We start from the raw sequence: 25,468 nt of genomic DNA on the forward strand, positions 1-25,468 counted from the left end.
GTGGGAAGAGTCGATGTGTCTGCAGTGGCCACAACCTGACGCCCCCCACACCCAAATCCCGCAACCCAGGCCACTCAGGATGCTGGATGTGTACCAGATGCTGCTGTGTGCAGGCTGCAATGCTCTGTCTCTGTGTACTGGAGCAATGCTCTGCTTTTGTACTCTGTCTGTGTACGGGATGATCTTTGCAGGATGCTCGTTATGGTAATGATGATTGGTGCTCTGTGATACATGGTGTACTGTACATATAAATGCAGTGCGAGGGATGCTGGTGGTATAGGATCATTTATACGACTGGGAGGGATGCCCTGTGACTAGCAGGGATGTGCTGTGAATTAGAAGGGATACCCTGTGACTAGGAGCGGTGCTCTGTGACTAGCAGGGATGCTCTGTGAATTCAGAGTAGCACCGGCGCCCCGATTTACATACACTCCCAAGTATATATATTATACCCCTGGCAACGAGAGTAAAACCCCTGGCAACGAGCATGGCACCCCTGGCAATGGGTACGGAACACCTGACAACAAGCATGAAACCCCTGGAAACAAGCATGAAACCCAGAGACCCCGGGCAACTAGCATGTAACCCCTGGTAATGAGCATAAAACCCCTGACAACGAGAATGAGATCCGACAACGAGAAGGTAATTTACAAGTAATTAGAAGCCTTACTGTGGGGCATAAAATGGTGTCAGGGGGCAAATCTGTAAGTGGCACTTTGGTAATAGGCATTACAGTGTGTGGTATAATGTGTACTGGGCATCACGGTGTGTGGAATAATGTGTAAGGGGCATTACGGTGTGTCGCATAATGTGTAAGGGGCATTACTACAAGGAGGAAAAATACTGTAAACTGTCTAGGGGGGGTGGGGCACATTTTTAGCTTTTGCACTGGGAGCCAAATTGCGTATAAATGGCCCTGTAATTCTTTTACAGGGGGGGGGTCTGCAAGAGGGAGCAAAATTTATAGTTACACCACTGAATGTGACCATAGGATTGTCACATCACTAACTTGGTGCGGCTGTATTTTGGATACATAAAGTCGCCCTTCATGTATAACTGTGTATGTTCAGACTCCACCAACACCAGAGACGGCCTTAACAGTAATTCAATGAAACAGACATGCAGACTGGGAACCACCTGAACATAAAATCACAAGTAGCAGAATCGCTCATTCAGTCGCAGTTCACAGCTCATATGTATTGTATGATATCTACAAATATCAGGTAAAGGTAGAAGTGCAAATGGTATGAGGGGCGATTGTTAGAGTCACCACGCTGAACTCGATGAGAAGGTCACATGGTTTTCTCACAGTCTTCTGCAAAATGAAAAGTAGACAAATTCTGAGCTTTGAAAACTATAAATACAATTGTATTATTTCATAAAATGTTTGGATAATGACAGTTTATATTTGTTAGTCATTCTGCTAAGATGAAAGCTCACTATGGAAACCATAAGAACTGCACCTGTCAACTCCACATTATAGTGCAAATCATGCAGCAATTCTGCATATTACAAATGTGCTTATTTTTGGAAAGTAACCAAGGAGCTTTTCCCTGTAAATACAAGCATCTACAATTTGTAATAAATCTGTTTTATTCTTTTGACACATTCCTTTCCGTACTTTAATAAATCGTGGCAATGACAGACAACAGTACTATCTTTCCTCATGCAGTCTCTAAAGCAGTTTTTAAAACTTCACATGACAAAAGCTCCACCTTGTGGACAAAAGTCTGAACTATTTTGGATTTTATATTCTTTGATAATAAATAACTGCCATACCAGTCCAGCATAACACAAAGTTGCTGAATGTAAGTATGCATCCAAAATACTGCAAAAACATGTATGTACAAATAGCGCACCATTAGCATATGCGTCAGCTTTATGTCAGGCATATGGATGGCAGATACACTTGTACACAACCAGGCCATAAGCACAAGAACATTTTTTAACATTTGTTTTATAAAGCAAAAATATGTACTCACTATATGTTTTGATTTAAATAAAAACAAAACAACATTAATTGTACATCATTATAATCTTGTGTATGAATAAAAGTAACACAATTAACTCTAATATATACCTACAAACAAAAAAATAATGAAGAAAGCATTATCAGAGGTGAATATGTCGGCCAATCAAAAGTGGCTAACTAATGCTGGTGACCCTCATCAGTGTATATGTCCGCCAGCCCTCAGGCTACTGACAGGCATATCTGCGTCACCCATTGAGTCTGCCTCAGTTGCAATGATGAGTGCACACCCTTACTGTACTTAGGGGTGTATTTACTAAGCTGTGTTAGGAGATAAAGTGAACGGTGATAAGGTACCAGCCAATCAGCTCCCAACTGTCATTTTTCAAACACAGCCTGTAACATGGCAGTTAGGAGCTGATTGGTTGGTACATTATCACTGTTCACTTTATCTCCTAACACAGCTTAATAGACGCTGTCTAGTACCACTGTAGGTGTGTAGCCTGATTCCACCTAACGAGGAGCGTAATACACTGTGGACTTCCTCTATCGCTGTTAATATCAGCTAGACGCTGTTCCAGCATTATCTTGTTGGATAAATTATTCTATCATACGGAGATATTAAAGCACTGAGGATCTCACCTACCGCTGCCACTCTGTGACTGAGTCCGGGGACTGTCATCTGCGCTAATGGTGAGCTGATTTCCTAACTGAGGAGGTTGAGATTTATGCCTGTTTCCACATTTATTTTTGCTTTTAAGTGACTACTACGTTTGGATTTCTCTACAATAATCATCACACTGTGGTCCTCTTTAGCAGAGCTAAATAAGCAGAATAATATTTTGTCATTGGAATTCCTGAGCATGAAATATTTCTATATATGTATGTAGATGCTTGTATAAATTGTATGTGCTATTTAGAATACAAATGGTGAACTAAATGTATTAAATAATTAGTTTTAAGCGCTCCCTATGTGCCTTTATTGTTTTTTTAGTTTAGTAAATAGACCCCTTAGACTGTGTCTGCATTCCCCTTCCCAGTTCCATGTCTCTAACTTTAAGAAGGACCCAAGTGTCAGATCTGCATTTGGATATACATATGCGTTTTTTATTGTGGCATTTGCCATACAAATATATGTATTTTATGCTAAATAAACATGTGTACAACCAACTCAGGGCATACCCAAAAGCACAAGATAAACTGTATCTATTAGTTTTACTTTGTATATGATAACATATAAATTATTGATCATTGTATAACTTTTCCAAACATATATGAAACACCATACATTGCAATTTCTGTATTACAAAACACAGAAAGCATCTGGTAGAAATTAGACTTTATTGCTTTTGTAACAAAGATATACAGTATTTCAAATAAAAGACATATTAAACAAAACAATTACGTTCCCACAGGCTTTAAAATAATACGTTTTGATTTATGTATTTACAAGTAAGTGTAACCTAATAAAGGCTAACCAAAGGAATTTAAGAAGTCAAGTATTCAAAATAACACTGGCAAAGTATATAGCATTTCTTGTGTGTTAAACAATTGGAGCAGTATTAGGAATCTTAATATATCTTTTATGCAACATAAACATTGTTAAAGTAAGGTTGGAGTTTTTAGGGATCTAACTATCTCTTTTATGCAACATAACTTCATTAATGCAACGTTGGGGTGTTTAGCCACTAATTCCAAATTTATTTCCAAACAGTGCAGAAGCATAATGTGTGTCCGTATACAACTACCACAGAACATGTGGTAAGATACCTGCTGTAAGTATAAGGACCCTATAGAGTAAAAAGTCTAATGGACATTATACAGAAGATACATTGGGAAAACATCTCATTACAGTAGCAGGTATTAATGGAAGAGAAAGGATTCTTGAAACATAACAATAATAATCAGTACATTATAATTTTCATTTTAATTTACCTGAGTAACCAAAGTAAGCAAATTACAAGGCAAGTAATCATAGTGACAAAATCCAGTGTATGATCTCCATGAAAAATGTATGTTGTCTCTCTTTTGAAGGTTATATGATATACCCAAGACAGACAAATATTTTTAAGATATTCCCCAAATTACATAGATAAATTGTTTGTATACATTTATGTACATGACAGTTACTGTCAGGTGTCAGATGTAAATGATAAATCTGCAACTGCTAGAATGAAAACTTTCTGGCTTTACTAAAATCATACCATTAGCTTTACCATGTTGGTAGTGCTAGCTTAAGTAAGCTCGTAGTGCTAGCTTTAGTTAACTTATAGTGCTTGCTTTAGTAAGCTCGTAGTTCTAGCTTTTCTAAACAGTTATAAGAAAAAACAAATGTCAAAATTATAGTTGAACTGTCTCCGTTGTAGAGAAAGTGTTGTGGCACATGGGGGTTTTTAAAAGTTGTGGTTTTGCATCCAGAGAACTTCCCAAGATAGACAAAATAATGAATTGTGAAGGAGAAGTCCATGAGCTAGCATTGTGTAGGAGTGTTTGTTCTCTCACTGAAAACTATGGTATTAAAAACATCCGTATGCCACTGCATTGACATTTTCTAACACAATGCTATTTGGAAAAAGTATATCTGCATATATATATATATATATATATATATATATATATATATATATATATATATAGAGCAGAGTTTGTTCTTAAAAAACTTGTTTAATTGTTTATAGTTTTCTCTTTCTCGTGTTAGTGGCATTCTATACAGTCATGAGGGAAGCAAACAATGCTGCATGTATATCAATGTAAGAAAGAAAACAATGGTCCCTCTAATTGTAGCTTAGTGGAAATAAATGAAATTAGCACTTATGGGCTCAAATAAAACCTTGGGTTATGTTTTAAAACTAACTTTTACATAGGAATGACTGGTCAGGTTTAAGTGAGCTGAACTAATATTCATGATTCTTTTGGAACTAGTGACATCCCTGAGGCATGAGGCACAACCCAGTAACACATAGAGTATGCAGTATGAATGGTCTCAAAGTGCCACAGTGATGTCTCCGGTCCATAGCCTAATGGACAGATTACATTCTCAAACATTGAATATTGGCCCCACCCACAAAATGGCTGCTCTCGCTGTTTGCTGATGCGAGGTACACGTTAAAGCTTGTTTTATATTTGTATTATGAGGAGAAAAATCTCCTTTATAATAATGACAATATAATGATAATGCAAGTTTATCAAAGTTCACTCAGAAAAAATAGCAGCATACCAGGAAATGATAAATTTAAGGGGTGCTTCTAAAATTATGTTTTTATGATGCCTTCAAGTAACAAACTAAAAAAGACAAAATATAAAGTAGCGACAATGTCAAGTTTTCATGCTCCATAAATCAAACAATATAAATCAAATCGGAAAAATTATTTTCATATTCACTTTACTGACTTGTATCAGTTATAACATTGCCTGGTCTTTCTGTCTTGTAGAAAAAGCCTGGTTTGTGCTCTTCTGTGGCTCCTCGTGCACTCTCATCTCATTCATAAGGCTGACGTCACTAGAGCACAGCGAGGCAGCTTGTGGCACATCATACAGTTACATGTGGGATACCCAAAACTTCAAAACTAAGACGTGAGCTTGGAGTAACTTGGGGGAGAGAATTTGCGCTTCAAGTACTTTAGAATATAGAGGGGAAGACAGCTTACAACGGTGATAGCTGAAACTTTCCACAGGAAGGCTAAGGTTGTAATAAATGCAAAATCTGTTATAGAAAAAAAAGAGCAACATAATTATTATTAAAAGAGTTTATACAATGTCAGTATAACAAAAATGACACTAACACTACTTAGTATGTTAGGATGGCGGGACAGTCCCATAATAGCTGCATGTTGTTTTTTTTAGCAAAATGTATATAGATACTAAAATGTAACACACAATAATTAAAATGCTACAACTTTATTTTGTACATCTCTCATGTAAATAACACAAACAAAATCTGTTTTCTGTCATAGAGATAGATAAATGAAAGACTTAATTTTGATATAACATCAGGTCATATTAAACACACACATTCTGCAGCATATATCCTATCCCACTACTCCATGCTCCTTCCTCACCATCTACCCCATATCTGTGTCGCTCCTGTCTGTCTGCCTTTAGAATGTAAGCTCTCACGAGCAGGGCCCTCATCCCTCATGTGCTTCTCCTGCCCTTACTTATACTATAATTTACTCCTAACTCCCCAATTGTCACCACTGCTTGTGTTATGCAGCAATGTGTATAAACCATGTCCTTGTCCTGCATTGTTTTGTATTACTATTAACTGTTTTTCTTGTGTGCTCATTTATGTACTGTGTAAGGCGCTGCGGAACCTTTGTGGCGCCATATAAATAAAGCATAATAATATATAAACCTGCCCCTCCATAAAGTAAACAAGGGGTAGCCCCAGGATCTCATTGTCAGATTTTAATTGCATTATTTTTCCATGCACACACATACACAAAAAGCATGTTTGGACTCACTTATGCTGGATACACACTACACTATCCTGGATCGTGGCCGACGTCACAACCGACGCAACGATATGTCAGTCGGCTATACACACTAAATGATATATTGTGCGACTTCACAATATATTGTTTACTGGCCACATCCAGGAGCATGGCGTCATTCAAGATATCTTCTGATCGGCCTGCACTGCACACTAGACGGTGTCCAATATGTTGGCTCGATCCACCATATCTGACGACATATCGTCTATTGCAGTCGTTCTCAGACTCAATCCTCAGGACACCACACAGTTCAGTTTATCTAGATCATCTAGCAGGTGCACAGGTGTATTCATTACTCACTGACACATTTTAAAATAAGGTGGAACTAATTATTTCACTTGTGAATCTGTGAGAAGACCTGGAAAACAATGCATTGTTTGTGGTCCTGAGGACCGAGTTTCAGAACCTGTGGTCTAATGTGTACCAGTGATGTACGGCCAGTCAGGTGAGGCAGGTTAGCAGAGCCTTTCCTGTCATACTTTGGTATATTCCAGAGTTTTATAAAAATTATAAGAAAAATGTAAAGAAAATATTATAAATATCTTCTTTGTATTATTCTAATAATTTTTATAGTCAAAACTCTGGAGTAAAAAGTGTATGGCAGGTGAGGCACTGCCTCCCCCTGTCTACCTTTTCTGCACATCCCTGATCAAAACACACCAAATTTCCAGCACTATTTACTGCTGCACCTTTGTATAATGCCCACATGAGCCCTCAGGTTCATATATGTAACTATAAATCTGGCTCTGATACTAGCCAGTGCCTCTCCAACCATTTACCTCACCGCACTTTACTGGTGTGTACCCAGCTTTAGAGTTAGGAACTAGTCAATAAAAACATGGACAAACTGTTCTGCAGTGCAATAGGAACAAATCCACCTTTTCTCATATGCAGGGAAATACAGGCTACTTCTGCATGCAGAGCACAATCACTGGGCAGTGTAATTTGTACATGGCTGTTTAGAGCTTAACTCTAAATCTGTCTGCATATTTACAATTTGCAGCAGCACTATATGTTCTTACCAAAGTGCAAACTGCACTTTCTAACTGGCTCTGGCCCTGATTCAGAGCCGGACGCTCTAACAGAGAGCTCGCTCTGAATCTGTGCATCTTTTTTTTTCTTTTATGGAGCGGCCTCCTGGCCGCTCGCATAGCTGTGGGTTGCCACCCACAGCTATAGCGAGCGGCCAGGATGATGGTCGCGATGGTCAAGACCATCGTGACCATCGGGCTTGCGACGAGACCCTTGTGATAGGGTCTTGTGGCCACAAGCCCCAGAGAGGTTTCGGCTTGTGATGTCAGTGGGGCCGCCCCCAGACGGTAGGCGTTCTCATGGGAACGCCTGCGTCTGGGCAGCCACCCCCCCGGCCCGCCCACCAAAGGGGGCGTGCTGTCACTCAACATCGACAGCACGCCCCCTTTGGTGCGAGACCCGGAGCGACGGATTGCCCGTCGCTATCCGGGTCTCGTGCACGCGCACAACGGAGCCGGCTCCGTCGTGCGCATGCTCTCTGGGCCACCATCGACCCAGTTGCGAGCGCTCAGCGCTTGCGACCGGGTCTGAATCGGGCCCTCTGTTCCTAGTTGTAGCTGTCAATAAAGATGCGTACACACGCAGCGAGTTTTTTGACGACTGAACGATATCGTTATCGTTCAGTCGTCCAAAATATCGTTCAGTTTCAGCCCCAAAACGATGAATGATAACTACCAATGCGCGCTCCCGTTTGTAGTTAACGTTCATCGCCTGAACCTCCAGTTAAACCTGACAATATTGTCAGGTTGAACATGTTCGAGGATGAGGAAGGGAGCCTGGCACTGAACTAAATCATACTTGATTTCGTTCAGTGTTTGTGCTCAGTGTCGTTAACGACACTGAACATACCCCTGAAGAGGACACATGGGACGATGTCGCTCATGGAGTGAATTGTACCGTGTGTATGCATTTTGATGTTTGCAACTCCCACTGAAAATCCAAGTTTGCCCATCCTCTGACTGGGTGTACAGTAGATACATCCTACTAGTATCCTGAGCAGACTCTGCTACCAGTGCAGTATAAATGGGACACAGCCAGATCTTCCCACTAAACTGTAAGTTTCTTAAATACCCAGTCTTTGGTCGTGTTCCACAAACACCGGTGATTACAGCAATGCCCGAAGCATCCTCAGGATGCTCTGGAGAGCTGTAAGGGCAGCAGTGTCCTAAGGATGCTCCTGGCTGCACTGCTGCATAGATTCTGGCTGTAGGATGCCATTCTAGGCACCCTGGTAGCCAGATAAGGCTAGCAGAGAAATGCTCCGAGGGCCAGACCAAATTACTCCGAGAGCCTTACACAGCCCCCGGGCCTGAGGTTCCCCATCCCTGCCTTAAATATACATAAATCCTTATTTACTAATAAATCAAAAGTGACAATTAAAACACTTATTGCTTGTAAACTGACTTATTCCTGAATGCTTCTGTGCTGTACGTCATTGTATTATGTGCAATTGTGTATATTGTCAATACAACAACATTCACAAGTGTGATACTCTCAGCATAATGCAGGTGTTGTAACCTCTCACAAACAGGTAAGAATGTCACTCTATACCTGCAGGCAGATCAGAAAACACATGAAACACTGAACATAATCCACTCTCTTATACCTGGCCTGTTATTAGTTAAAGCTTTTAAAACACTACTGATTTTGTTGCTGATGCCATCAAACCTTAACATGCACAAAGTGGATACATCAATTAAGTCATTAAATAAAAATGTGTTTGCTCATTGGCAACAAATACCTAATAAATCATCATAACTGTAGAAGTGCAGTGCTGCAGCTGCTCTTTTCCTGAACAGCTCAATATGTTTCATTATTACTATTCATTTCAAACAAAAAAAAAAAAAGATAAATTGGAAAAAAATGCAATAGAAGTAGTAGGACAATAGGGAATTACTATAAGATTGCTTATAATTGTGAATTTGCCTTCAGGTCAGAGATGGGAGTGCAGTTAGGAGCAAACCTAAGATAGATTATCAGAAATAAAAACTAATTTATGATAGTTAGCATTAGAGCAGAAGCGTAGCGAGACCAGTGGGTCACCCCATAGAAAACTTTCCACAGACCCCCCCCACATCTCAGAGCAGGGAGGCACATATGCCGTCACAGGCCTGGCTCACTCTGTATCACCTCACGGGTGCTGGGAGGATGAATGCCCAGAAGAGTAGCCATGACAACAGTTAAACATTAGGGGCAGTATTACAGTAGACATTATATCACACACACTAGAATTAGGGAGACAATATTGTATTATAATACACAAAACATACAGAATATTAAAAAAAAAAATAGTCTTCCTAATCCTAACTGTGTATGATGTAACATGGTATATAAGAAGGCTATGATTCACTAATAAATCAGGTAGGTTATGCTCCTTGCATGAGACATGGATGAATGGGTAAACTTGTAGCCAGACACAGTTATGCCTCCTCCCAGCAGCACACTGGTTAGAATATAAAAAGCCGCATAGGAGGCGAGTGCTAGGCTGCTGGCAGCATAACTGGGTGCAGGGGGAAGGTCCTCCCTCCTCCTGCACCCACTGTAGCAGCCGCACCCCCTGTAGTTACGCATACAAGACACCCAATCAGACTTTGCCCTAGTGTCTGACTGGCACATCCCTTGTCTTAGGGGTAAGTACTGTATTTCACAGAGAGATTTACCTTTTGCCTATGTATATTCATACACTATACATTCTTAATACATCTTGGGGTAAATTTACTAAGAATCACTCTGGTGAGTTTGGGAGAGATTTCTCTCTTCTCACTTGTAAAGCTCTGGTGAGATTGCAGACTCAAGACAACTCACCATCGGGCAAACTCGGAAGTACTTTTCATGAAAAAGATGCTACTTGGGAATTTACCAAGAATCGAGATTTCAATCTCGGGTGAGATTGAAGCAAACTCGCAGAGAAATTGAAGTTTCAAACACTCCATCTCCTGAGCTGCGAGTTTTGCAGAAACATACACAGATCAGTGTGATTTGTGTATGTTTCCACATGTGTACCTAATTTAAAGTGTTTTTACATATAAAAAAAAAAAGACGTAGGGTCGCCCCCCTAACTGAAGAGCGCCCTCTGATTGGCTCCGGCTCCTGACAGTTCCCACGGGGGATGGTCAGTGAGTCAGGAGCCAATCAGCGGGCGCTGATTGGCTGCAGGCTCCTGACAGTTCACACTGATCAATCAGCAGCCGTGTAGCAGTGTATGTAGTCACACACATACACCGCTAATGTAAGTATATTGATCAGGTTCCGTTTTTTAATTTTGCCAAGACCCCTGGATGCTATGGAGACCAGCGCGAGGATGGAGGTGAGTATAGGATCTTTATTCCAAGTACTCCAAATGGATTCTACTAGAGAAGGGGACCGACCAGCTGGCTGCAGATAAGTATGTGTGAGTGAGGTAGGTAGGTGTGTAATAAAGTTTTACTTTAGACGGTGTGTGTAGTGTTTTTTTAACTATTTATTTTACAGTGGAGGTACGGGCGCCGGCCGCCTGCTGGAACTTGTAGTTCCACAAGTACCAAAGGGCAGGCATGCTGGCACGTATAGTTCCACTGTAAATTACAATAGCTTACAACTATTTAACACATTATTACCCCCGTACCCACCATTTCATGGGTGCGAGAAGAGCCCCGGGCTTCAGTGTAAGCCTGGAGTTTCGGGAGAGGAGGGACCCTTTCTTGGGGGGGGGGGTCCCCACTTCCCCAGAGATCCCCAGCTTGGGCGACCGGCTTGGGGTGTTAATGCTTTGGCTCTGGATACCCGGTAATAGGGTCTCCTAGCTGTGACATTACACCCCGGTCGGTTTGGGTCCGGTGCTGGTTTTAAATATAGGGGGTCCCCTACGCATTTTTCCTCCTATATTTAAAAGCAGCACTGGCCCTGCAGCCAGGTGCTGGTTCCCAAATTACTAATTTTCCCCTACTCATTTTGTTCCCTGGAATTTTAGGAACCAGGACTGGCTGAGCAGTCCGGGGCTGGTTATACTTTGGGGTGGGGGGGGTGGGGGGGGGGGACTCTACGTCATTTAAAAAAAAAAATTACCCTTTGTTTAACAGGTAGACCACACAGGCTACCTTCACATATCTCACTGATATGTGCAGGCTGATTGCTTGGGAGAGTTTTGCAGAGAGAACACTGCAATCTCGGGTGAGTAATCTCATCTAAACTTGCTACTCGGGGGAGAAATCTCGATCTGCTTCACCATCGGCCAACTCATTTTCAGCTAAACTCACTTCTTAGTAAATTTGCAAACCTAAAAACGGGAAAATCACCCGAGTTTCGGCGATGCAAATCGAGTTTACAAAAAAATAAACTCAATTCTTAGTAAATTTACCCCCTGATGTGCTTTATTTATATTTTACACAATATTTTTGGGGAGGGAAAGCAAGAAAAATTGGGCATCTGTATTACTTGCTACATTTACCTAAACAATTGTATGTTTAAAAAATTATTGAATTATTTAGAAAAATAATTGTAATGATTGAAGAACATATGAAGATGCTTACCAATCATACACTAACAATTTTTATCTGCACAACCACTAGTGTTTCCAATAGTACAAGCCACTCAAAGACACAGTAGGAGGTGAAAAGTATGTATTATAATTAGGGATGTGCAGGCTCGGATAGGTTCGAGTTTGCACGTGGAGTTCGGATTTTTCCCTCCAAAAAAACGGAACTCAGAACGAGGCAAAACGTCATCTTACATGGACGAACATCATCATTCCTGGTCTTTTGTCCAGGAATGATGATGTTCGTCCATGTAAGATGACGTTTTGCCTCGTTCTGAGTTCCGTTTTTTTGGAGGGAAAAATCCGAACTCCACGTGCAAACTCGAACCTATCCGAGCCTGCACATCCCTAATTATAATTAACAATTATGATCTTCTATATTAGAGGTAATATTATAACTGCATTTTGTCTCTAAGAAAATAATTGATGGACATTTTGACAACACCTACCTAAAAAAGCTCCCAATGACACTCTACCAAGACCTGAGATAAGAGATAAAGAAGCAGAAGCAGAGAAAAGTTAAAAAGCAAAGAAAGAAAATGCAGAGTTGAGATTAGCATAGTATATAGTGGTATGTCTGGGACTAACACTGGAACACCAACCCACAACGTCAGCCTGACAGCATGCAGCAATTCTATCACACCTCATTAACTTTTAAACATTGATGGACAGCAGTGATGTACATTTGACAGAGAGATTAATACCTATGAGAGCCGAGCACATATAACATTAATATCAAATTGTAATAAATGTAAAATAAATCTCCATACTTACTTATTATGCTAATATGAAGTAGTTTTATTGCAAAAAAAAAAAAAAGTAAATGGAAGAGTAAAAAAAAAACTTTAACCATGGCCAAGTTGACATGAATAAAAGCTTATGTCTATTGGACAACCATGTGACTGATTTAGGCTGCAAACCAATCAGACATGTGGTAACTAACTCAAACTATTTGTTACCCTCTAATATAATTTTGAACTGGTTACTATGTATATGACGGGTAGCTCTGTGATGTGCGGTGGCTACGCACATCACATATAATTATGGCACAGTAACATCGCTTCCCATGGAGGTGCGAGGTAAAATGAGTGATGTTGTGCCATTACCAGCATTTTCATGTCCTTCTGAAGGCATATCGCAGGCTTCGCTTTTGATTGAATCTGCCCCTTATGAGTCTGAAACCTATTCATTTAGCACCAGCTAGTACAATGTATTATAGCAGTGGATCTCAAACTCGGTCCTCAGGACCCCACCACAGGTCACGTTTTCCAGGTCACCCAGCAGGTGCACAGGTGTATTCATTACTCAATGGCACATTTTAAAAGATCCACAGGTGGTTATAAATATTTCACTTTTGATTCTGTGAAGAGACCTGGAAAACATGCACTGTGTGGGGTCCTGAGGACCGAGTTTGAGAACCTGTGCATTATAGAGTAGAGATGCGCGCGGACCCTCAAATGTTATGGTTTTGGCAAAACCCGCCCAAGTGTTTTGGTTCGGTTTCTGATTTTTTTTTTTAAATTGATAAAAACAGTTTAGAAAACCTTGGTTCTACTCGGAATCCCAAAAGTGATCTCAGCCCGGGACTCGGTTCGACTCAGATTTTCAAAGTTCGGGTGTGTTTGGTTTTCAGCAAAATCGAGCCGTTCCCCTCTATTATACAGATATATAACCTTTCTCTTTTTGTTCATATTTTCTATTTTTTACATTATGTCAGATAAAGATACTAATGTATTAAGCCTCGGAGAGAGATAAAGTGGAGAGCGATTAAGTACAAACCAATCAGCTCATGTAATTTTTCAAGCACAGCCTGTAAAATGATAGGAGCTGATTGGTTGGCACTTTCTCTCTCTCCAAGGCTTAGTACATCCGTCCCATTGTGTTTAAAATTAAAAGCTTCAACTTCAACTTTTTTGTTGCAGTAAGAGAAAAAAGCACAGCCAACACCTAGACTGTTCCACTGGGGAATAGGCACAAGGTGATCACTTTTTGTCTTAGCTTCCCTTAACTCATTTAGTTCATATTTACAAGAGAAGGAAGGTGAAGGAATAAATATGTGTTCAGTGAAATTATGTTAACTTTAAACAGCTATTGCAATCCAACCAAAGAATTTTATTACAGTATGTACAATACACAGGATGTAGTTAAATTGCCAATGTACGGGATGCCGGCCGCTGAAATACCAAAGGAGGGTTAGGCTACAGGGACGAGGAGTTAGGGATAGGCGCCCCCGGTGGGAGATTAGGGTTAGGCACCCCCCCTTGAGGGTTAGGTTTAGGGTGCAGTAAGGGGGGGTTAGGCACCATCCGGTGGAGGTTAGGGTTTGGCACTAGAGGGAGGTTAGGATTAGGCACAAAAAAGGGAGGGGGTGGGTGGGAATAGTATACTTACCACCCCTGTTGGGATTTTCAGCGTTCGGGCTTCCGTCGTCGGGATTTGAACAGCCGCCGGTATTTCATACCGATTCCCAATACACATCATAGCAGAGATTCGCTGTAATAACAGCTCTTATTGCAGTACAGGTTTTGAATGCGCATGCACAGAGATTTTACATTTCATGTGTTGCTTAGTACAGTATACGGCCCCTGTACTACAATGACAGTTTATCTATGTAAGCACGTGTTTTGCCATATTGACGATACTGAAAGTAAATCTGACAAACAGTGATAACATTATTTTATTGGCCCTATTATGGCAGTTCATGTGTGCGCAAGGTTGGTTTTGACTTTTATTACATTGCAAATATACCAAATCATGGCTAGACAGAACTGAGCTGCAGATTTGGTCTGGCACAAAGGTCACATATTACTTGAACAATTATGACTAAATCTACACGGCATTGTCTGGCTCCCTTACAGCACACAGTACAAGTCTTATCATGTTTATTTGTATGAAATGTAAATCAAAATTGCTAAAAAGATAAGTGGATAGTTACAGTGATAGAGCAACGTACACAATGTATAAAACACTTACCAAAATACTCATTAAGGAAAGCAAGTGAAGCCACATAGCAGCCAAGGCTGAAGAATTCAGCTAAAACCATTAGCCAGTGCCACGTCCTTATAGTTAACGCAACCATTAGTAGCTCTGTCAAAATCAAGGCAGTGAAAGAGATGGCGACCACATGAACAAACTCAGACTCAAAGAGTAGCAGTGCTCCATACATCAATATGCCACCTAAAAACACAGACACTCAGCATTACACTACAGTCAGGGGTGAAAGAGCACACTTTTGACCAAACACATGTTAAAGAAACCTAGGTTTCCCTAGTAATAATGTAAAGGGATGTATTGGAACACAGCGCCAGCTGCAAAATGCTACAGCACAAACACATCATAAGTTTCATGAAAAAAATTGGAGATCATATTTAGTTATTCTATTAACACATAGGCCCGTATTCAATTTGGATCGAAAAGCCGCTTTCGCGTGTTTTGGGCGAAAAATGTTTTGATTTTACTCCGTATTCAATTTGAAAGACTTTCCGCCTAGGCAGAAAGTCAATGCAATGTAATAGGCGAAAAAGATTTGCCTATGAATAGCAGGTGGAAAAAAGTGCAGAATTGGGGTTTTGGGGTGGAACGTTGCAGGAACCCCCATGCAGCCTTCAGACAGTCCCCCAAAGGTAAACTGTGTCACAAATGTTTTTAAAAAACACTTAAGGACACCCCAAAAAATCACATTGAATTTGGGGGCGAAAAAAAAAAAAGTTGGGGGACAAAGTTAAAGCCTAGTGAACTTGACTCTGGGGGGGTCCCCAAGTATGCCCCAGGTGTTTTTTTCATTGCAGGGGCTTGCAGCAGGTGGATTTTTCACGATTTTTTCAACTTCACTTTAGAAACTTTTAAATATGCTGACCCCCATTTTTAAGTACCCCAAATTTGCAGGGATAAGTTATTTTCTGCAAAAAACCCTCCAGAATACTATTCTGCACCACTTATACAAAAACGCTATTTAGCAGCTATCGAGCCCGTTTAAAAACACCAAATACCTTCAGCAAGCCAAATCGTGGGGTAACCATAGCTAACCCCCATGTCAGAGCATCTTTTGTGGGGTGTCAGGCTGATTTCCCCAAAACTGACAGGACTTTCCGCTTGTTTAAGTTTCGCCAGATCCTGTTTTCACCTACTTTCAAATTGAATACGGCGACACGCATGTTGAAGTGTACAGAATATCGACAACCACAATGTTGACATGGATGATGACAAGCAAAAATGGATGTTTATAGTGCTAATAGACAATCATACATAATTGTGTATTTAATAAACAATTTTATCATACATAAAAATACACATAGATAATAAATATGAAAGAATATAAAAAAAGATACAGAAAATGGACAATATAAAAGTAATACTGCAATAATATATTTTTGCCACAAATAGTCATCAATAAATAATTAATATGACAATCCTAAACAGATTCCGGGACAAAGGGTCCCTCCACGGAAAAGTCCACAATGCATTTATATTCCCAAAATGGATGTGTCTCACTTTATAGAGAAGTAGAGTGGGGTAGCTAATATTTTGATCTATGTCACCAAATCCCGTTCTCCTAATTCAACTGTATCTTTATCGGTAACAGTGAGTTTAGCTGCAGTGGGCTTATATCTGTCTAACAAGCAACCTGCAGCCCACTGTGATGTGAAGCTGTGCAAGTCCTGCTGAATCTATCCAGTGAGTTAGACAGCTGGAGGCTGCAGTGCTGGTATGTATTTGTCAGCCAGGTGGCAGTGCAACAGATATCCGGTAATAGTAAAGGTATCAATGGTGACAATGTGACAGTGGTTCCATCACCTTAATGCATTTATCTGGGTTTCTGTTCCAGGTTTCTTCAGAAGAAGGGCCTCATGGAAAATTACGACACTGACAAAATGTCGACAGGTACATAATATCGAAATCCAATTTTCAGCCTAATCCTAAAATTGTCGACATTTTGACTATGTCAGCATTTAATGTTTTGACATTTTAACCATATTGATATTATGACATTCAATATATGGTGTCAACCTTTTCACTGTCGACATTGTTACTGTCAACATGATGACTACATGCCTGGTAGTGAGCTATTACAACTAAAGAATGTAACCAGGATTGCAGGCAATAATTGTGTTATGATAGGATAACCCTGGAATGCTTTTGCCCTACTCAGCCTAGTCTTGCACCTTCCATCCACAATGATGTCAGTGATGGGGAGCCAGTGGCTGAGGCAGAAGAAGCTGTACTGTGATGCTACACAGCTGATATACATGTTTACAGAGATGCCTTATTTTGTAAAATGTGGCAGTTGGATAGATTTACAGCTGAATTAAATGAAAATGATTTTATTATAATTATATGAGAAAATATTACAAAGTAGCTACAACTTTACAATGAAACTACAGTTCATTACAACTTGTTGCCATTTTATATTTACAATTTAGCTGTGTTACTAGTCACAGTAACAGAAAAATGTTAATGAAAACAGGACTGTATACAGGGTATAACCTGGTTCATTTTTAGCATTTACTTAAAAGCCAAAATCCTTATAAGTAGCACACCATTTGCTTTGTATTGCAAAAAGGACTTTTCAGTCTGGTAGTAATTTCTAGATAGACGGAACTGCATGCAATGTGAGAAGCAAATGTTAATAATTTTACGGGATTAAGCCTTAATTAAAACCAGCACTGATTTTAAGTGACATGCATCAGTACCAATACCAATCACCCATCATGCACTGCAGATTGGCAGGGTGTACTGTCGGGCTATCGATTTACCTGATAAAAAGAAAGCAATATATGACTGTTGATAAAATTTTAAGCTGGCGGAAGCAAACCTGGAAGGAAAACAATAATGGCAGACAAAAATCCTGTAGTCTGGCTAAATGAGTCTCTCTTACCTTGGTATATACTGATTAAAACCCAGATGAGGAAGGTTTTAAAAGACAAGGATCTTCCCTAGAAATAAAGAAAGGCAATGTTAAATACATAACATTGCACTAATACAAGAAAACAGTTCAAATAGAAGGAGATTTTAGTTTTAAGTTAGTTGTTATACTCTAAATACATGTATGATAATTTATATGCTGAAAACATTAGCATAAACAAAATTATAGTTCTATATAAGTGATGGTTATATGTTTATTTGAATCTGCAACAGTAAACAATTAGCTAAACACCATTGCTTGACACATTAGAACATAATGAATATATTTTATAGTAAAAGTAACTGCATAAGTGCTCAGTACATATTTCTATATTTCACTGGCTTCTCTTATATAAAAGCAATTCCCCAGAAAGCTTGTAGCAATGGCTGCAACAATTTCCAACAAAGCAAGATCAGGGTAAGACTGCAGTCTCCTGGGGTAAACGGCTGGAACTGCCATGCAGCAACCAAGCAGTAGTACAGCTGTCCAGGGCCTTGGTACAAGTATCCGCAGCTAGTTTTATTAGCAGCACAAAAATAAATAAAACATAAAAGTAAATCGTGGCCAGGCTGGCTCTAACTAAACAAAATGATTCCCTCTCAGAGTGGAAGGACCTAATGTCCCTCTCACAAAACAGAAGTCTATATCACAGTACTTACATTCAGTATTCAGTCTCTCAATAGGCCTCTGACCTGTCCCCAGACAGTGAGAGACTGACTACAGAGACTGACACATCCTTTGTCAGTCTCTCACAGGTGTTTAGGTAATCAAGGCTGCTAATCAACTAAAAAACAGGGGCATATATGTCTCCCTCTGACAACTCTTCCAGTTTTTTGGTCACATATCCACCCCTCCTATTTTGACTTGTGGGGCGGAACAGCTGTAGCCTCTAAGCAAAAACTATAGGAATGACTTGCTACATTCATATGACATGTGACTAATCTTCCCCTCTGTCCTGCAGGTCAGGTTTTGTGCTTGTCTTGGTTGGAGAACAGATGCACTAACGTCGCCATGTTGGAGCATGCCAGCTGATTGCATTCCCACCAGTCAGTGTTCCTGCCCTCAGCTGTTACCAGCAACCAATCAGAGACCTGCGACTCCTTTGTAAACCTTCTCTGGCCAACAGTCCAGTGCCAGAGCAACAAGTCTCTTCCCTGAGAGATATCCTAATATCCAAGCTCTTGCTTGCTGCAAGATATTCAGCAATCCCTGGCTCCAGAGTGTAGTTCTTCAGTTTCCTGGCTACCACAGAATCCTGCTTAGCTGAGTTCCTCTTCTAAGCCTGCTGATTATTGTATTCAATCCAGCTTCAGCTATAGTGACTGTATACAGACTTCAGCCACTGATCTCTGCCTTCAGTGACCTGCTAAACTAATTAAGTTTCCAGTTTGCAATACCTACAGCCTTAAGGCGCACATCCACATGCCGATATTATTGAGCGATTGCATGATTACGTCAACGTAATCGTGCAATCGCTCAGTAATCGTGCACTTTTTTGTCGGAAACGACCAGCGATGCGTGCTCACGCTGGTGGTTTCCGACATCAATCATCGGGTGAACATGCTGGCAATCTGTCGATAACAACAGATTGGACATGTTCACAGATGATGGAGGGTGCCTACACTGAACGATCAATCGTTCAGTGTAGGCACAGCACAGACTGTAAAACAACTGGACGATTATAATGTCGTAATCGTGCAGTCGTGCCAGTATCTGCTAGTGGATACGCAGCATTAGCAATTGCCTGATTTCCCGATTGCTAAAACTCAGTCCAGGCTAATTATCAGAGGATTCATCTGTTTCTCCAGCCTGCAGGATCCTGATTTCAGTGTTTATCACAGTCTTTCTAGCAAGTGCTGCTGCAGTGCATTTCCCAATCTGCTGCAGATATCTTGATCCCTGGTCTGCTGTTAACCACTGAATCCCCTGCAAGCTGCATACAATTCAGGGAGTTCTCTACCTCTACTTATAGTCATTGTATCAGTGTCTAGCAGTACAGACTCCTTCTACCTGTATCCTGCAATCTTCTCAGTACTTTCCAGACTCAGCTAAATCCAGTCTGAGAAACATCTAACACAGTTCTTACTGTGTCCTGTAATACCTGAGCTCCACAGCGCTATACTCTGTATCAACCACATATTAGTACAATTACTATCTTGCTGCTCTACTGACTCCAGTATTACGGTTCCATTCAGATGGCTCCAGTATTCTAATTCCAATCCGGTAATCCAGTATCCCAGTTCCACTCTGGTGACCCGGTCCCATTTCGGTGTTGCAAGCAATATGGCCCCATTATTGTTATCCAAGCAATCCAGTCCCATTACGGTTTTCCAGCAATCTGGTCCTATTTCAGTGTTCCAGCTATTTGGTCTCATTCCATCTCTCCAGAGCTACTCTAGGTTTCACGTGATCCAGTGTCCTGCTGGTTCTAGCCTGGTTGATGTACTGAAGCTCTCTATCCTATCTACCGGCACCTGTGTGCCTTAAGCATCCATCATCTGGTTTCCATCAAGACTCCTGCTGTCCCACCAGTGCCTTCAGTCACCAGCAACCACATCTTGCTTACCAGTCAAACACACAAGTGCATCTCATACACTTCACATTCCTATCCAAGTCCATGAGAAAGAAACCATGCAGAAACTACTTAAGACAATCCAGCTTACATCAATAGCCTTAGACTCCATTCCAGCCTGAGACTTAAATCCAGTTCCACAAACAAGCACAAGTGTGACAGGGACAAAGCATCTGCATTGGCCAGTTTGCTTCCTGGCCTATGCTCTACTGAAAACTTCAAATGTTGGAATGCCTAGAACCGTCTAGTTATTGTTCCATTGGTCTATTTATTCTCAGCCATCCACTTCAATGGAGCATAATCCGTAATCAATCAAAATTTTTGCCCCAAAAGGTAGTAGTTTAGTGTTTCTAATGACCACTTACTTGCCAATGCTTCATTTTTAACAGTGACATAATTTCTGTCTTCGAATAAATTAGAATTGTATCCATTATCCTCTGAAAGGTAGCAGGTGCCTCATGTAACCCAAATGGCAACATCTTATATTGGAACAGACCCTGTTTTTGTCTTAACTTTGCCTGTCAACTGCACCTGCCAGTACCCTTTGGTTAAATCTAGAGTGGTTGAGTACCGTGCTGTTCTAAGCCTTTCAATAAGTTCATCCATACAATGCATTGGATAGGCATCAAACTCTAAATTTCTTTAGAAAATTAACTGATTCTTGTTGGGTTCCTGATATTCTATAGGGCTTTAGGTTAATCTTAACCACTGGTTGAGTGTCATGTTCAATTACTGTTGTTTTACCAGGTATGTCAGAAAAAAAAATCTCTATTTCTTACGAGAAATTCTTTCGACTCATGCTGTTGAATAGTTGAGATGGTTTTGGCTACTGTTACTACAGGAACCAAAGGTAGTGCAGTTACAGGAGTGACTGTCAGAGCTACTCTATCATTTCAAGGTTTTATAAAATGTACATGGTAGATCTATTCTGGCTTTCTTTTCCCAGGCTGGTACACCTTATAAACAACCTCACCCATTTAATGATTTCAAATGGTCCTTGCCACTTGGCTAAAAATGTACTTTCTACCGTGGGTACCAAACTTAGCACTCTGTCCCCAAAAGCAAAGGTATGTAATTGGACATTACGAATGTACAACTTTTGTTGTGTCTGTTCCAAGTGCACTCTCACTATCTGCACCACTGCAGCTTGTATTTCCTGCATCTGAGAAACATGATTAATAATCGTCTTATAACGACTGAGTTGCCCCTCCCATTTTTTTTAGCAATATCCAGCAATCCCGTTGGGTGTCTCATGTAGCAAATCAAAAGGCGAGAACCCCATTGAAGATCGTGGAACCTCTCTAATGGCCAGCAATACATAGGGTAACAAATAATCCCAATCTTCCCCAACATTAGCCACCACTTTCGTAAAGCATATTCTTAAAAGTTTTACTTAAACCGCACACTTCCGGGGGGACGAAGCATCGCACATGCCACTTTTACCCCGGGACCTGAAACTCTTTATAGACTCCTGGTGAATCCTCTTTATTTTCTTACAAATTGGTGTGATTCCTGCGTATACAGATTCACCACCCATGGGTTCATCAACTTGTGCACCTATTACCTCACACCAAGTCACTGCCAAGGGACCCTGGCCCTAACTTGATTAACTTGACTAGGGTTGTATGATCTCCAGGATGCCAGGTCTGGTGTGAAATTGCAGTCAGCATGGGGTGGTTTGCCCAGGCTTCTCCCATCTCCCTTACCTGCTCCAGGCTGCCGCATACTTATCTCCTGCTGTGCCTCCTTACCTGCCCTGGGGACTTGGGCTTGTGCTGCCAGTACCTCTGGATCTTCTGCCTGGGTACCACAGTTTTGTTGCCAGCAGCTTGCATACTTGCCAGTCTGAGGCTGTGGGCTCTTCTCCTCTCTCATCTCCAGCAACATCCTGGGGTAGGAGCATCTTGAAGCTGCTGCCTTCCTGGGAATACCGTTCCTTAGTGCCTCCAGTCCAGTGTATTCAGTCTCAGTACTCACCTGACTTGTGATCTTTTAGCAGCACTGGACCAGACTCTGGGCCTGATTCAGACCCGCTCGCGAGCGCAGGACGCTCGCAAGCGGGACGATGGTGCCCTACTGCGCATGCGCACGACGGAGGGAGCTCCGTCGTGCGCATGCGCGAGACCCGGCTAGCGACGGGGTAGCCGTCGCTCCGGGTCTCATACCAAAGGGGGCGTGCTGTCGATGTTGATTGACAGCACGCCCCCTTTGGTGGGCGTGCCGGGGGCGTGGCTGCCAGACGGAGGCGTTCCAATGGGAACGCCTACCGTCTGAAGCCGGCTCCACTGACATCAGTGGTGATCAGTGGGAGTGATTTTGGCTCTGATAGAGCCAAAATCACTCCAGGGCTTGCGGCAGCGAGACCCTACCGCAGGGTCTCCGTCGCAAGCTCGATGGTCGCGATGGTCTTGACCATCGCCACCATCATCATGGATGCTCGCTATAGCTGTGGGTGGTCACCCACAGCTATGCGAGCATCCAAGAGGCCGCTCCATTTTCATGTAGGAGGGCAATGATTCAGAGCGAGCGCTCTGGTCAGAGCGTCCGGCTCTGAATCAGGCCCTCTGTCAGGTGACTCACAAAGTGTTGCCAGTCAATGTTGCGGGACTGATGCATTGGAGCGGACTGCTTCCCCGTGGCTCCATTTAACCTGTTGCCAGAGACTTTCAGCCTGACTGCCATTATCCTGCCCTCCAGTTGACTCCTGCTGCAGACAATCCGTCTCCTAACCTCTAACCCGGTATTTGTTCATTTGATCCCCTACTAACAACTTTTCCATTCCTGCTTTTTGTATCTCTCCTCTCCCTTTCCCCTATGTACCCTCCCTTTCCCTTGCACACTTTATTCATTTTCTTGCACAAGAACCATGTTCCGGTAAATTTTTATTGCCACTACTGTGAATGGATCTCTCGCCTACATTGCGGTATTCCTGAGGGTCCATTGTAAATTGTTTCACCTATACCTTATCTGCTGATACTCCTTATAATTTGTCATAATTTATCTATTTGTGGTGCCATTGTCTTATCAGAACTGTTGTTTGGTCTGGTATACCAACTTTTCTTTGCCACAGTACAACTCCTTCCAGCTACATTTGCCTGATTGTTTGTTCCTTAATATAGACAATAGATATTCACAATGAACTGTTCCTCACTATTATTCTAAATATATTCAGGGTTTAAAAACAAAACAAAAAAAGGGTATTTTGTCTATTTTTCTCACATCTTGCTAATATTTGCTTATTGTAAATTGTGTAATTATACTCAGAATATATTCAGGTTATCCTCCTGTATACTGCTCAGTCTATACTTCCACACATTACTTTGTCTCTGTTATTGTTTAGTTTTGCTTTTGATTGTTTTAGTCATAATATTTAAACTGTGATATATTGTGCTTTACAATTTGCTATTTTCTAATTGCTAAACTTCACTACTGGCAATTTTAATTGAATTTACCCTGCTGTGACACATTTTATCTTATGGTTATGTATCACTTGTTAGAATTTCACACCTCATCTTCTCCAATATTCTCTTCTGCTAATTTTGGGGACACAGCACAACGCACATCCTTAGTATCTCAGCTGTCCGGAAAGCTGGATGTTATCTGGGTTTCTCTCTAAGATGTATTATCATGGCTTACATACACCAAACCACCTGTCACTGACTTTGAGCAGAGGGCCTGATTCAGCACGGATCGCACGGCTGGGTTCGCACATACCCGCTAGCTGCGGAAATATGCTAATGAATGCAATCGCCCGGCAACCGCAGCACTATAAAAAGACACCCATCACTGTATAAAGCCTGCCCACTTCCCATGACATGCATCCGCAAATCAGCGAAAAAATCGGTAACATCGGGACCATTCGCACAGTTGTGGTTGACCTGACACTACCTCACAAACTGCTATACTTGCTGTTGCCATCTAGACCTCTGCCAACGTATACAATCACAGGGGCTTAATTATCCCACCCCCTTTGTCTTCAGCTCGATAACCCCCCCTGCTACTTCATTCGCAGCCTCCTCAACCACCGCTTGACCCATGTCTCTCAAGCCCAGACAACATTTGCCTGCTGTTCCTCTTCCCTAGTGGTGTGGGCCCGGCTCCCCTCTGAACCAGTGACTTTTTGTATAACCAGTAATTTGCCTTAAGGGCTACATGTTATTACTGTATATTATCTCCCATTTACTTGTTCCCCCTCCCCATACCATTTTCGATACTGTGTCACTCGCATATGTTTACTTACTGTTCAATTACTTAAAAGAATGTTATGTAATACTTGCATTCTTTATCTATCTATTGCAATATATCACTATGGGCCTGATTCAGAGTTGGGAATAGAGTGAGATATCTCTCTCAACTGATCATCTTGGTGAAACCATGCTGCACTGCAGGTGAGGCAGATTTAAAATGTGCAGAGAGATTTAGATTTGGGAGGGAGGTGTCCAAACTGACATCTAAAGTGCAGTGTAATGATAAATCTGTGCAGTATTTGTGAGCTACATACAAAAGTAGCCAGTATTTACCCTACATGCAAAAAAAAAAAAAGTATTTACACTCCTTGCATTGCAACATGGTTTGTCCGATACACAGTTAAGTGCTATCTCTCTCTCTATTCCCAACTCTGAATCAAGCCCTATGCTTAATTGTTTGGATACCTACTTCGATACAACAATGTACAGTATCTATTGACAATTATCCATCACTGTACCAATTTCATTAATATGTATTTATGTCTTCTTTAACTGCCTTTATAAGATTGTATCTTTATGTCAATATGTTCGCAACTGTAACAAACATTTTTCTTGCTGTTGTTTTTTTTATATCTGTAACTTGAGAACATAAAACTGTTTAATAATAACACTTTGAAAAAAAAAGTTTTGCTAAACCTTACCTGGGTAACCTTAAACAGGTGGCACAACTCTTTCAAGATATTTTACATATATGGGGTACCCTGATCAGTTAGGATTTCCTTAGGTTTTTTTCACAATGC

General features: G+C 41.1%; 1 protein-coding gene across 4 annotated transcripts in view; it reads right to left on the minus strand.

The window, feature by feature from the left end:
• Window positions 1-3,322: 3,322 nt before the first annotated feature.
• The window catches only part of ATP9B (ATPase phospholipid transporting 9B), a 434,681-nt gene continuing 412,535 nt past the window's right edge, over window positions 3,323-25,468 (minus strand). Inside the window, exons 27-30 of one of the 4 annotated variants that reach the window (XM_088475901.1) lie at window positions 17,883-17,940; window positions 14,981-15,184; window positions 12,457-12,489; window positions 3,323-5,672 (exon numbers count right to left, since the gene is read on the minus strand). In XM_088475901.1, coding sequence (XP_088332027.1) covers window positions 5,536-5,672; window positions 12,457-12,489; window positions 14,981-15,184; window positions 17,883-17,940 — 432 coding nt within the window. In that variant the 3' untranslated portion in view covers window positions 3,323-5,535. Of the gene's footprint in view, window positions 5,673-12,456; window positions 12,490-14,415; window positions 14,501-14,980; window positions 15,185-17,882; window positions 17,941-25,468 lie in introns of those variants that run through there. The other 3 variants (XM_088475902.1, XM_088475904.1, XM_088475905.1) reach the window with 3 other exon arrangements.

This window comes from Taudactylus pleione, unplaced genomic scaffold, assembly GCF_031769625.1.
Source record: "Taudactylus pleione unplaced genomic scaffold, aTauple2 ptg000179l, whole genome shotgun sequence".
NCBI lineage: Eukaryota > Metazoa > Chordata > Amphibia > Anura > Myobatrachidae > Taudactylus > Taudactylus pleione.